The 14,252-nt window shown below is 38.8% G+C and overlaps 1 protein-coding gene across 3 annotated transcripts in view; it reads left to right on the top strand.

The window, feature by feature from the left end:
- NBAS (NBAS subunit of NRZ tethering complex) overlaps positions 1-14,252 on the top strand; it is a 358,882-nt gene that overhangs the window by 173,680 nt on the left and 170,950 nt on the right. For all 3 annotated transcript variants that reach the window (XM_073897011.1, XM_025867764.2, XM_073897012.1), the window contains 4 exons: positions 2,103-2,216; positions 7,165-7,278; positions 9,625-9,782; positions 10,544-10,633. In XM_073897011.1, the coding sequence (XP_073753112.1) occupies positions 2,103-2,216; positions 7,165-7,278; positions 9,625-9,782; positions 10,544-10,633 (476 nt within the window). The remainder of the gene's footprint in view (positions 1-2,102; positions 2,217-7,164; positions 7,279-9,624; positions 9,783-10,543; positions 10,634-14,252) is intronic.

Raw genomic sequence — 14,252 nt, 5'->3', positions numbered from 1 at the left:
TGGGGGGTTGTGTGTGCACGTGGACTTGTGTGTGGGGGGTTGTGTGTACACATGGACTTGTGTGTGTGGGGGTTGTGTGTGCACGTGGACTTGTGTGTGGGGGGTTGTGTGTGCACGTGGACTTGTGTGTGGGGGGGTTGTGTGTACACATGGACTTGTGTGTGTGGGGGTTGTGTGTGCACGTGGACTTGTGTGTGGGGGGTTGTGCGTGCATGTGGACTTGTGTGTGTGTGGGTTGTGCGTGCACGTGGACTTGTGTGTGTGTGTGGGTTGTGTGTGCACGTGGACTGTGTGTGTGGGTTGTGTGTGCACGTGGACTTGTGTGTGTGTGTGGGTTGTGTGTGCGCGTGGACTTGTGTGTGGGGTTGTGTGTGCACGTGGACTTGGGGGGTTGTGTGTGCACGTGGACTTGTGGGGGGGTTGTGTGTCCACGTGGACTTGTGTGTGTGTGGGGTTGTGTGTGCACGTGGACTTGTGTGTGGGGGGGAGTTGTGTGTGCACGTGGACTTGTGTGTGTGTGGGTTGTGTGTGCACGTAGACTTGTGTGTGTGTGGGGGTTGTGTGTGCACGTGGACTTTGTGTGTGTGGGTTGTATGTGCACGTGGACTTGTGTGTGGGGGGGGTTGTGTGTGCACATGGACTTGTGTGTGTGTGTGGGTTGTGTGTGCACGTGGACTTGTGTGGGGGGGGCTCCCATGTATGATGGCACATGTGCAAGTATAAATGGAGCAAATTATTAATGATTGGTTATTCTTGGCAAAGAGTTCTTTGTACCGTCTGGCAACCATTCTGTAAGTTTGAAATTAAATCATAATGAAAACTTAAAAGAGCCCATTCTAGGGCGCCTGGGTGGCTCAGTCGTTAAGCGTCTGCCTTCGGCTCAGGTCGTGGTCCCGGGGTCCTGGGACCGAGCCCCGTGTCGGGCTCCCTGCTCGGCGGGAAGCCTGCTTCTCCCTCCCCCTCTGCCTGCCTGCCGCTCCCCCTGCTTATGCTCTCTCTCTCACTATCTCTGTCTCTGTGTCATATAAAAATAAATAAAATCTTTAAAAAAAAAAAAAAAAAGAGCCCATTCCAAAGAAAAACCACCACCTCTCTTCCTTTACCTCCCCAATCCCTGGGCCCTCTGCCACCTATAAGAGGTTCTGGGGAGAACACAGAATGTGTGGGAGATAGCCATGGATTTGGCAATGGATAGAGGAATGAAGGTTTGAAAAACATTTAAGGGGCTGGGTTGAGTTCTGGTTCCATCACTTTTTCAATGACCTCTCCCTACTGCTTTTTCTGAAGATGATAGCACCTGCCTTGTCAAGTTCTGCCTTGTAGGGTTAATATATGTAAATCCCCTGCAGCAGTGCCTGGGACATAGGCCATTCATGTAATGTCGGCTCCTCTCGTTATAGTCGCTACTGTTGTATTTATGGGGCCCCTGCCATCCAGGTAGTGCCATGCTTCTTACATCTTGACCCCTCTCCCTTAAATAAATAACCATTTCTTCCTAGCATATATAGAGTAATCTTTACTGAAGTTTTTTCTCCCTTTAAGTGTCCTTAATTTACCTCATAATGTGAATTGGTGTGATCGGACATATTTTATTTTCCTAATATCTGGCCTAAGTGAGAAGATTGGACCTGTTTGGAGAAAGGGTAATCAATTGGAACAGTGAGCAGTTTGAAGATTCCTACCCTTTAAATTGGGGTGTTGAGGTAGAGGTGGAAAATGCATGTTTGGAACATGGAATGGGTTTTGGGGTAGGGGGGTAAAATGATTGGGGGCTCTGGTGTAATAGGAAGTATGTGAAGTTTTCAAAGACAAATACTGAGTTCTTTAAAATTTTCCCTAAGGCCTTACATGGCATTTGAAAAGGTGACACTTTTTCTTAGCTTCAGAATGCCAGTGCATTTGCTGTTTGAGGACGTTGGTAACAAAGGATCCTAGCTGTACAGTATTCAGAAGCAACAGTAATTTTAATTTTTTAAAAATAATTGTGTCTTTCTAAATTCTTTTTGATCTGGAGGCTAAGAGTTTTCATTGTGTTTGCTTACACCATCGTGACACTCTTGGGTGATGTCCCTGGTTACAAGTCTTTCGTCTTTCTTTCACAGTGCGACTGTGCTCTGATCGGATCAGCCTCATCAAGGAGTGTATCTGCCAGTCCCCCACATGCTACAAACAGTCCGCCAAGCTTCTGGGCCTTGCCGAGTTGCTGAGAATAGCAGGTAAGTTTTGAATGCTGAATTGCAGAGTAAGGTTTCCATGTCATTCTTGACATCATCCTGGGCAAACGTCAGAATATGTGCTTGCAGGTGTCAGAATGCTGCTCTTGAGCAAGGATTTCTCTTTTCTGCAAAGATTGGCATGTTAGAGAAATGTGTCCCCATACTGAGCTGCTGGTCCATCTGTCCTTTAAACAAGGACAGGCTCATTCAGGGTGCTAGTAGGTGACTATGAGGTCAGGAGTAGAAGCTGGGATGAGTGTGTGTAACCAGAGAGCTTAAGAAAAGTGAGCCCTACTGTTCACCTTCAGTGTCCAAATCTGATATGATATTTTTGAATTCAAGCAATTTCTTAGAAGAATTTGTGCATTTGCTATTTGGTGTGGTTTTCACACAGGTGATTGTGCTTCATCTTCTATTACATGGTAATGATGATGGTATTTTTCTCATTTTACAAGGGAAATTGAGGATCAGAGAAGTCCAGTATCTTGCTCAGCAGGGTTAAATAGCAGACCCTGGCTTCCAAGGAAAGTCTTTCTGACTCTACCTTTCATGCTTCTTTAACCGCACTGTTCTGCTTACCAGAGTCTCTTAATAATTTTCTTTTGTATTTTTGACTTACACTTATCTCTACAAGAACAGTTGATGGCCAGGGGTGCCTGGGTGGCTTAGTTGGTTAATCGTCTGCCTTTGGCTCAGGTCATGATCCCAGGGTCCTGGGAGCGAGTCCTGCAACGGGCTCCCTGCTCAGTGGGGAGTCTGCTTCTCCCTCTCCCTCTGACCCCCCCTGCTTGTGCTTCTCTCTCTCTCTCTCTCTCTGTCTCAAATAAATAAAACCTTTAAAAAAAAAGTTGTTGGCCAAATATTTTATAAGCTGTGGTTTGAAGTTAGACTTGTTCAAACCACATATTATAGACTCAAAAGTAAACAGGATTTCTGTTTACATTTTGAACTTTAAAAAACATATATATTTAGTGTATTAGGGGACATACATTTACTAATGTTTTTAAATCTCAATATAGATGACTCATTCTGAAGGTCTATAGTTTTAGTACATTTTCCTTTGTCAGTTGTCCAAAAGCAGGGCATTATCATCTTTACCTGTGGGTCCGTTGCAGCTTTGGAACCCATCACCCATCCTAAGGCATCTTGGATGACGGGGGAGAGATTGAATGTAGGTCAGAAGGCTGCTTCAGTCCTGACTGTCCCATACACTTGCAAAGCGACTTTAGCTCCAGTTTCTATCTCTGGAAGATGGGAATGACACTCCCTGGTTTCACCCTCCATGTTTACAAGACCCCCGAATGAGTTAATGCCTATAAAAGCACCTTATAAACTTCAAAGCGCTCTGATCATCAGACTTTCATATATATATAACTCTCATATATATGAGACTTTCATAATGAAATTTCGCAGAAACTAATGAAGCAGCTCAGGGATGCTGTCAGCATTTTTTATGTACCTACGAAGACCAGTTTCCATTTTTGCCCTCTGTTATGTTGACATGGAAACAGGAATACCCGTGATCTTGGTAAATTGTAGGAATTTTTAATGGGTTTAACAACCTTTCAGTCCCCTTCTCTACTCTTTTTACATATTAGCTCTTTCATGATGTACAAGAGGCTCTTGTTAGCTGCATTTTACAGATGAAGAAATAAAGCAGAGACAGGTGAGGGAGTATCACTGTGCTGGGTACTTGGGATACAAGGATCTGGTACACACAACGTCTTCCTTTTGGGAATTCAGAATCTTAGAGGGCTGAGGAAGCAGATAATTATGCTGTAGCACAGGACAGGATGTGTACCTGTATTCTGCATACAGATACTATAGAGCTTGGAAGAAAGGCAATGCTAATATTTTATAATATATATAATATAATAATATAATATATAATATATATAATATAATAAATGCTAATATATATTATGCTAATATGCTATATATAATATATAGCATATATATAATATATATATAATATAATAAATGCTAATATATATTATATATAATATAATAAATGCTAATATATATATATATTAAATGCTAATATTTTTGCCTGGCAAGGAGGGTAATTAAGAAGGGGATCGCAAGGCTGGTGACATTTATCTGAGGCTTTTAGGGTGTTCTGGTTGTCTACTGCTGCTTTATAAACCACTCCGAAGCTTTAGTGACTTTAAAACAAAATCATTTAATTTTTGTCTCTCTCAGTTCTTGGAGGTTGACTGGGCTCAGCCAGGCAGTTCAGAATCTTCTATGCAATTGCACCCAGATAATGTCTAGGGAGGGACTGGCTCATCTCAAAGGTTGCTTTACTTACATATCTGGCACCTGGTCTGGAAAGACTCAAATAGCTGGGGGATAGAATAGCCAGGGCTGAATCTCTTCTTTGTATGGTTTCTCCTTGTGGTCTTTTCATACGGTGGCTGCAGAGTACCGCGATTCTTACATGGTGGCTGAAGGCTCCCAGAGTCTGTGTTCTGAGAGGAACCAGCAGAAGCTTTACGGGGTTTTCTAATCTAGGCCTTGGAATTTGGGCAGTTTCATTGTCATCGTGTAATGAGGCAGTCACACGGGCCCTCCCGAGTTTAAGGGAAGTATATATGAGCTCGACCTGACGGCTTGACTGGGCCTGGATGATTTGCTTCTGAGCTGGCTTACTCATTGGGCAGTTGGAGGAGACCTCAGTGTCTTCCTGGCTGATGATAAGAGGCCTCAGTTCCTTGCCACATGGACCTCTCCATAGGGGTTCTTAAATGTTCTGTCAACATGATACCTAGTTGCCCTAAAGCAGTTGATCCAGGAGAGAGTGAGGAGGAAGCTGTAATGTCCTTTATGATCTAGTCTTGGAAGTCACACATCATCATGTCCACCATATTCTGTTAAAAGCAAATCACTAACCAGCTCCCATTAAGGGGAAGGGCAATGAGCTCCATCTTTAGAAAGGAGTGTCAGAGAATTTATGGACATAGCTTAAATTACATTTCATATACTCAAAGCCTTGTTATGCCACCATTAATCTTCTCCTTTACAGACTAAGTATCTGAATCATTTTCTTTAATAGATGTCTTGCCAGGCTGTACTCTTGACAGTTAAGAATTTGTTTTGTTTTGTTTCATCTGTAATATTTTTCTAGATCATTCTTTTAGGCTGTTTTTGGTTGTTTCCCCCTTTACCCACTTGTTCAGGTTGGAACTTTCTGGAATGAAAAGTAGTTCAATATTTGAACTTTGGAGTCCAAGGTGACTGTTTAACCCATCTTCATATAAAAGTTTACATTAACAACAATAATTCTCATTTTATGCTTTTATACTTATTTAAGTTACTTCTTCCTGTGTCCTTTATAGCAGAGATATGACTCTTAAGTGAGGCGTCATGTGAGGCGATAGGAATAAAGAAGTTAATTTACTGAAGATTTCAGTTAAGAAGTTTCTCCCTTTGAATTCTTTACTCTTAGTCTTTGTTTCCATCTTTTCTTTTTTGGTTGTTGGATGATGGTAATCACTGGACCCGTTACTTAAAGTCACCTAATTAGGGGATTTAATTATACCTGCAAAATATCTTTGCAACCTATTCAAGTTGTCTCATGAAAAAAAGAATCACCCGTGGCCCTTTTCATTTTTGATTTAGGTATTCTGAGTAAATGCAGAAATTTCAAGAGTATTATCCAGGAAATAGGTTTTATTTTAAGTGTGATATGTGCATTTATTATTGAGAAACTTTTTACATATTCTATTTCCAGTGTTATATGTGAGTGTTACAGAATATGGGTGTTATTCTAAAATAATATTATGAATCGTAGTGTTTTATCTTTTTTTTCTTTTTTTTTTGATTAGCTTAGGCCAGTTTGTGGATTTTATTTAAACCTATGCAGCACAGGATGGAGATTAATGGTGACATATTTTAAAACTTTGATTCAGACCCTTCTGTGATATGTTTATTTTTTTCTTCCAAATCACATTGTAGCCTAAAAATGCAGGGACCATTGGGTAATTTCTTTTTTTTTTCTTTTTGGAAATATTGAAAATAATGAGGTTTCATTACCTCATTGAAATATAAAATATTTTACTTTTTGTTTTTAGTCTAAGTATGCATATTGTGTTTATGTTGTAACTTTGAATTATTTGTCTTATAATTGAAAATTACATTCTGGATAGAATCTCTACTCATTTCATTGAGGATATATTTTTTTGAGCCCCAGTTATGTGTATGACTTGGTGCCAGGTACTGAGAGTTTAACAAGGAAAGAATCCCTGTCTTCAGAGAGCTTAAATTCTGATAGAAGATGTAGATTTTTAAGTTGATAATCTTAAATTGGTATTCACAGAATGAAAAGTGAAGGAACATGTAGGAGGGGCACCTAAAAAATGTGTTTCTTGTGAAGAAATCTTGTGTAGAGATGTCAGAGAAGGACTTAACATCTAAGTTGACTTCCAAGAATCTTCCTGAGAAAATTAAGATCTTTGTGTTAACATAAACTGAATTTTGGTATGTGTTCTTAGAGTCTAGATGCTTACTATGATAAATAAAAGGTAGTACTGTTAGAGAAACTATAAAATTCTATCCAGTTTACTGTGTGTTTAAGTCTCCCCCCCTTGTATTTGTCATTTATTAATTATAATTAGAAACAACATTCAGAGGGCAAAATATAAAAGAAATAGCAAAAAGTTTAAAGTTCTCGTTGGGAGGAAAACTTTTTCTCTACCCACTTAGGTTGGAATGGTTGGTCTGGGGCTGATACTAGTCATTGATTTCTTAGGAGACTGAAAGCTAATTCCAGGATTAATAAATAGATTGGAAGGTCAAAGTTGCTGTGACATTTGTCCTATAATCTTTTAAAAAAATCAGTCTAATCTGTGCCTTTTATTTTTTTAATTAATTTGAAACACAATGTTAAATGAGCTCTTTTATCAGTTGATGCTACCATAATCATTAAGTCATTTGCATGTGTTTACAGGTGAAGACCCAGAAGAAAGGCGTGGACAGGTTCTGATCCTTCTAGTAGAGCAAGCACTTCGTTTCCATGACTACAAAGCAGCCAGTGTGCATTGTCAGGAGCTGATGGCCACAGGTGAAATAGACAAATATACTTAACACTTGGCTCAGGTCCTTTTCACGTGATGAATAATGGAAAAGATCTGTTCTCAAATCAATTGGCCTGTTTGGGAAGCCAGCCACATTTTTTTCAAAAGACATGAGAAACATTTTATGAGCCCTGATCAGTATGTACACCATGTGCTTATATACTAATAGAAGTATTTTAATAGGCTTAGGGGTTAGATTTTAGCTGAGATTTTGGTTACTTTCTATTGCCTATTAAAAATATGCTCATTATTTTAAGAACAATTTTATGTAAAATATTTTAATGGCTTTTCATGTATTATATAAAAAAATTAAACATTTTGAAGTATCTATAATTCGTGAGTAGTTAATATTTCTAGTTTTTAATTGTTTTTAAAGGGATAGCATAGTGCTTTTCAAACTGACATTGAGAAAATAGGAAGTAGTTTGCATTCCTAAAATTTTCTATTTGGAAATTCAAAGTCAGGTCTCTGGGATATCAGATTTTTTTGCGGCATAATATGAGAGAACATATTCCCCTGTGGGGTAGGAAGTGATGTTGCCTTATCAGAGACTCTGTACTAAACGATCTGCTTTCTGGAGCAGTGTCTGAACATACGAAAGCCCAAGCAGTCTTTTTCCCTACTGTCTGTGCTTTCATAGTGAGCGGTTAAAATGTAGTGCTTCACCTCATGATAACTCATGGAGCTGTGCATTTAGGAGTTTTGCACTTTTTGTATGTATACTGTTAAAGAAAAATATTCTGACATTTCTTAAAAATGGTAAGGAAGACTTTATTCAAGGCTTTTGCAGTAGATGTTAAAACTATTGCAATAGGCAAGAGAGATCAGACTTAACTCCAAATAACAGAAAAGACAGCTGGGGACTTAAAGCCAAGGAGCATAGTGAGGGGTTGGTGGATGGAAAATTCTATGAGACATCAAGTTTAGTGGGTTCTCGCTGACCTGACTTAACAGGATTCTTGCTGAAGGCAGGCCTGGGTGTTCAGATTGCAAGGATGAGGGAGGAGGAATTTAATCAGGTATCAACAGTGATCAGTTATCAAGGGTGGGAGATTCTCTATAAATGGACTTTGTAGGATTATTGCCAACACTGGACTATGCAGGCTCAGCCAGCATGGGCCAAGGTGTGGGCCTAGTTGTGAAGAGGTTTCAAAGGAGCTTGACCAATATTTGGTCAAGGAGAGAATCTTTGTCAGGACATCTATGAAAATGTTTAAAGCTCTGGGGGGAAAAAAGCAATGCTTTATAACTTCAGCATTAGAAAATCAGTTTCATAAAAGAGCTACATTCTGTAATACTATGTTAATATTAACCAATTAGTATTAATATTAACTAATTAGTATTAGCTAATTAATGTTAATATTAATTAGTGTTAGTTAATGTTAACTAATAAGCCAATATTAATATTAACCAATATTGGCTTTGTAACATTAAGTTCAGAATAATTATGATGTTTTTGAAAAAACAGTGAATTACTCTAAAATTATTTAGAGAGGTTTGTAAGAATTTTATTCCCATAAGGGTAGTGCCTGGATTTTTACTTTACATATTTAGAGAAATTATTCTGGACCAAGGCCTTTGTATTTAGAAGAAACAAACCCTTTCAAACTAGAACTTAGTACTTAGAAAAAACAAACAAAACCCTTTCACACTAGAACTCCTACAACTACACATAAAAATAAATTTTAAGAATCTGGAGTATAAAACTGTGGAGGACAGAGATCTCTGCTGGGAGCCAGGGCTGACTGTAGGCGTTGCTCTGTCCTTGGATCTCTGTCTTCTATAAAGGGAATGATTCTGGGTAGCTGCCTATAATAAGTTTTCTTTTCTCACACCTTGCAGTTTACAAAGTGCTTTTAAATAGAAATGTTATTTAATCCTTCAAGAACTCAGTGAGGAAGGCATTATTATTGCCCCTTTGTAGTAGTAAAAGAAGTGTGACACTTGGAACTCTCTCAAGCTCACACAAGTGCTAAATAGCAGTGTTGGGCCATACCCTCAAGTCTTCCGAATTCAGATATCCAGCTTTTTACTCAATGTCAAAGCTAAGTAGATTATTTGTAGTTATTGTCAGGTATTCTAAAATGAAGCAGAGTTCATCAGAAAAACATGTTTGGAATATTGCTAAACTTTCTGCATAATAAACCAGCCTAATATTTCTTTTCTATTTTAGATCCTTATGTATTTCTGCTTCTGAAAATGTTATGTATCACTAATGACCATGATTGCGCTTTGGTAACATAAGACCTGAGCAGAAAGCCATTGGATTTCTCATGTTAGGTTGGAGACTTTTCTTGTGAAAATCGGTTTGTTTTTGCTTGCCAATTTTGCAGGTTATTCTAAGAGTTGGGATGTTTGTAGCCAGTTAGGACAATCAGAAAGTTACCAGGACTTGGCCACTCGTCGGGAGCTCATGGCTTTTGCTTTGACACACTGCCCTCCGAGCAGCATCGAACTACTTTTGGCAGCTAGCAGCTCGCTGCAGACAGAAGTGAGTGTTCCCAGGAAAGTAAATCTCAAACTGTATGAAATGTATTTTGTTGGGTGTGTGGATCTGAGATCTGTGATCATTTTTTAAAATAATAGAATTTTAATTTATGGAAGAAAAATAGCTTGTCACTTATGTGAAAAGGGATTTGAAGGTATTAGGATATAAAATAGTGTTGTTACAGTAAGGACGGAAGGGTACAAGGCAAGTATGAGAAAAACAGGAATTAATATTAAAAAATAAATTATTGAATATAATGGGGAACGTTAGTGTTGTCAAGAATAAAACATAAGAAATGATCACGTAAAATATATTTGAAACCATAGGAGTTAAAACCAGGGGTGACACCATCCCTTAGAGGCCCTTTGGAAATGGGAGGGGAAAGAGTTTTGGTTGAGGAGATGCTGAATTTCCTCAAATTCACAGGATAGATCTGCCTGAGGGTGGATTAATGCTCTTGTTGCAAAAATATAGGAAGGGATCAATACAGGATATAAGAATATAGGAAGAGATTCTGGAATTCTCATTTTCATGTCCTTGTCATTCAATATGTTGTATAACAGTTTTTCCACCAGTGGTTCCCAGTTCTGAAACTGGGAAGCTGTCTAGGAAGTCCTGAAGTAAGCCTTTTCCCAAAAAACTGTTCATTATGAAATAGCAATTTTTTCCTCAAAAGAGTAATTTTTAAATTTCCAGTCTACATTGTGAAGTGCAGTGAATTTAAAAACACAATTCCTTCATAGTATGTCATGTTCTTTTTCCAGATTCTTTATCAAAAAGTGAATTTCCAGATCCATCCGGAAGGAGGGGAGAGTATCAGTGTCTCACCATTAATTAGTAAAGTGCAACAAGAGGTGAGTTAGTCTTGGGGGGGGGGGGGGAGTTTGAAACCTGGCCAGGAGTGGAGTGAAATGGGAATCGCCTGGCCCTGTGGACAGAGGTGGAGAGACTATTTTTCTTTTTTCTTTCTTTCTTTTTTTTTTTTTTAAGATTTTATTTATTTATTTGACAGAGAGAGACACAGAGAGGGAACACAAGCAGGGGGATTGGGAGAGGGAAAGGCAGGCCTCCTGCAGAGCAGGGAACCCAATGCGGGGCTCGATCTCAGGACCCCGGGATCATGACGTGAGCCGAAGGCAGACGCTTAATGACTGAGCCACCCAGGCGCCCCGAGACTGTTTTTCTTTTAAGCTTCTTTTGTGTGTCTCGTGAAGTGCAACATTCATATAAAAAAAAAGTACACAAAAGTGTTCACCTCAATAAATTATCACAAAGACAGTATCCATGAAGCCACCAGAGAAATAGTGTATGACCAGCCTTCCACAAGTCCCCACACACCCTCTCCCAGTTTAATCTCTAGATTAAAGACACCAGGTCTTTGTGGCTTTTGTTCTTATTTTAAAGAATTTTAATACACCTCACACCTCACCCATTATGATAGTTTAATTTTACCTGTTTTTGTACGTAATGGAAATAGCTTACGCTCCGTATCGTCTGTGAGATTCATCCACGCTATTCTATGTAGTGCAGTTTTATTTATTGTTACCGGTGTGGAGAAATTAATTGCAGTGTGCGTATTTTACAGTTGATCCATTCCAATGATGATTGGCATTGGTGTCTGTTCGGTTTTGGCTAAAACTGAAGCTGTGTACAGGTCCCTCATGAACATGTCATAACTTTGTCTCTGGCATCTACTTCCCTGGCTCTGGAAGTGGATGTTAGCAGATATCCATAGTTGCAACCTCGATCAGTAACCCCAAATGATTTTCCAAAGTGGTTTTACCAGTTGCATTTTTCAACAGCAGTGTTTGGGATTGCCATTTATTCCAATTTAGCACTTTGGCATTGTTAGGTTTTTTTTTTTTTTTTATGTGTGAAGTATTTAGTGGTATTTATGATCTTGATTTGCATTTTTCTCATTATTTATGAGATGGAATTAGCTCAGGAGAGATCCTCTTTTGTGAGGTACATGTTCAGTTCTCTTGCTCATTTTCTATAGGATTTTTCTCCTTTTCCATCACCTCATTGAGATTCTTGTGAATAAAGTTTGTCTGAACCACTTAAGTATGTCCATGTCTCAGGATAGTTTATCCTGGGAGAGAAAGGAGGGAGTACATATCCCCTGAAAACTTTCTTTTGGTCAGCGTTGGCTCTGTGGCATTTCACTCTTCATGACACTTCACGCTCTCTGACTATTTCTAACAACATAAATATTCTAATTAGGTCAATTAAGAGATGGCAGTCCTCTTTATAGATTGGTTTTCCGTAGGATTCCTTTAAATGATAAACTTCACTTTCAAAATGTGAAATGTCATTCATATGGGGAGATGTCTATTGTGATGAGTGAGTTGCATCTAGTCTTTTTTTTTTTTTTTTTTTTTTTAGTTGGCTGTATCCATTTTGCCAAACTCATTTGTGGTTGTGTACTATATCGTTACTTCTGGAAGTCTGACACAAAGCTTCAGTTGTGGAATCTGTTAATGGAGTTACTGCAGAGATACTTAGTTTTTGCGCATAGTGGAATACGTACGTCTATGCCATTTCCATAATTCATTCTTTTATATTAAAATTCACTTTGACAAACATATTGAATATACTCTTGTAACCCTAGTTCAGTGCTGAGTGATCTGAGGATCTCAGAGTTGTTTGTAATGTGACTTTTTTGTCCGTAAGGAATTTTCTCCTATTCTTCTGTAATGATGACTTCGGGATAGCACCAACCAATAGATTTTTCTACAGTGAGGGAGATGTTCTGTATCCCCACTGTTCAGTATGGTAGCTGCTAGTCACATGTGCTGTTGAGTACTTGATATATGGCTAGGGCACCTAGGGAATCATTTTTAAATCTAATTTTAATTAAGTTAAATTTAAATAGCCACATGAGGCTACTGGCTACCAGATGGATATCACAGTTGCGGAAGATCAGACACGGAATGGAGCACTGTGTTTTGCCATCAACTGAGACAGTAGACTTTGTTGTTATTGTTGCATTCTCTCTGGATGGAAGCCATAGCATTTTCTAGGGGCCTGGAGTATTGTGGACATGTTTTGTCTTTGGCATGTTTTGACTTGTAGTCATACTGATTGCTCTTGGTTTGTGTTTTTTCACTGGATATGAAAGCACATTAAGTTCTGTGGTGTTCTCTCTATGGGATACAGAGCAGTTCTTATATTGGCCAGCAGTCCCTAGATGTTTGGTATATTAGGAGGAAGTTGGCCAATTTTACCATCTTTCAGGGTCCAGTTGAAGACTCACTTTCGATGGCACCTTCTTTATCCCAAGTTTTGTGTCTTTTGAGCCTCTGGTCCTTCTCCACTGATTCAGCCACATCTCATCTTGCTCTCTCTAGCCTCATCTCCTTTCATGCCTCCCGAACATGCACTGGGTTCCAGTCCTACCAAAATCACCACCATTCTCTAGCTTTGTCTCACCTTTGGTGTCATTTAGTTAGAGTTTTCTTTCAGTCATTGCTGTTTTCTTGCCTTGTGCTCTGGTTGTCTTTCTTACCCCTTGATCCCATCTGAAGTATCATTTTCTTTGGAAAGTTTTCCTGGAGTCCTCTAATTATTCCTCTTTCTTTATCCTCCATGTACTCTCACATCATTGTGCCAGCTCCTGTGTGGTGTGCTTTGGTATTGTGTGGTAACTGGAAGCATATCGTTTACCTTTGTACTCTCTGTAGAGTGGTTGTCACATAGTGAACGCCTAGGAAATGTTTGATAAAGCTCAGTTGGAAACTTCCACTGCATAAAGATTAGTCTGTGGTAAAAATTAGTTAGAAAATAGATTTTAACATAAAAATAAAAGGAATTTCCCATTTAATTCATATATATGTGGCTATTGAGATCCTTTTATGTTTTGGCCAGTATAAGGGGTGTATCATTTCTCTGTTCAGCATAGAATTGCAAAGTGTTTCTGCTGAGTTCAGCTCCGTAAGCTTATTCTGAATCCCCATCCTTCTTTATAAAATCCAAGAAAAAACCTTTGTGACTTTTGGATTTCCTATTTTCTCCTTCTACAATGAATTAGAAAGTGTCAACCTGACCCTTTAGTGGCTTCTTTGGAGTGGGACATGCTGTGTCAGTCACTGCAAGTGGACACATACTAGTCCATTAATCTCTTTAGTAAATGAAGGAGACTGCCAGTCGTCCTTTACATGTTCTACTTAGCAAGGAAAAGGAATTCTTCTAAATGATTCTTTTTTTCCCCTTTCTCCTTTTTTTTTTGTAGCTCCTTAAAAGCTTTCTTGTCTTTATTTGTCCTTTTTCAGCAAGTTGTAAGAAATCTAGATCTCATGAAGTACAAATCCAAACCCTCAATGAATACATTACGGCTTTGATTCTTGAAGCACATTTCAGAATATTATAGCTACTATTATTGGATTAAAATACAGTGCTTAGCTGTAAGATGCTGTGTGTTACACATTAACGGTAGATATAATAATAACCACATTAAATTATAACCATAAATGA

The sequence above is a fragment of the Callorhinus ursinus genome, unplaced genomic scaffold, assembly GCF_003265705.2.
Source record: "Callorhinus ursinus isolate GAN/ISIS: 27379988/994484 unplaced genomic scaffold, GSC_fseal_2.0 scaffold10, whole genome shotgun sequence".
Lineage (NCBI taxonomy): Eukaryota > Metazoa > Chordata > Mammalia > Carnivora > Otariidae > Callorhinus > Callorhinus ursinus.
This window is presented reverse-complemented; position numbering and strand designations above follow the sequence as displayed.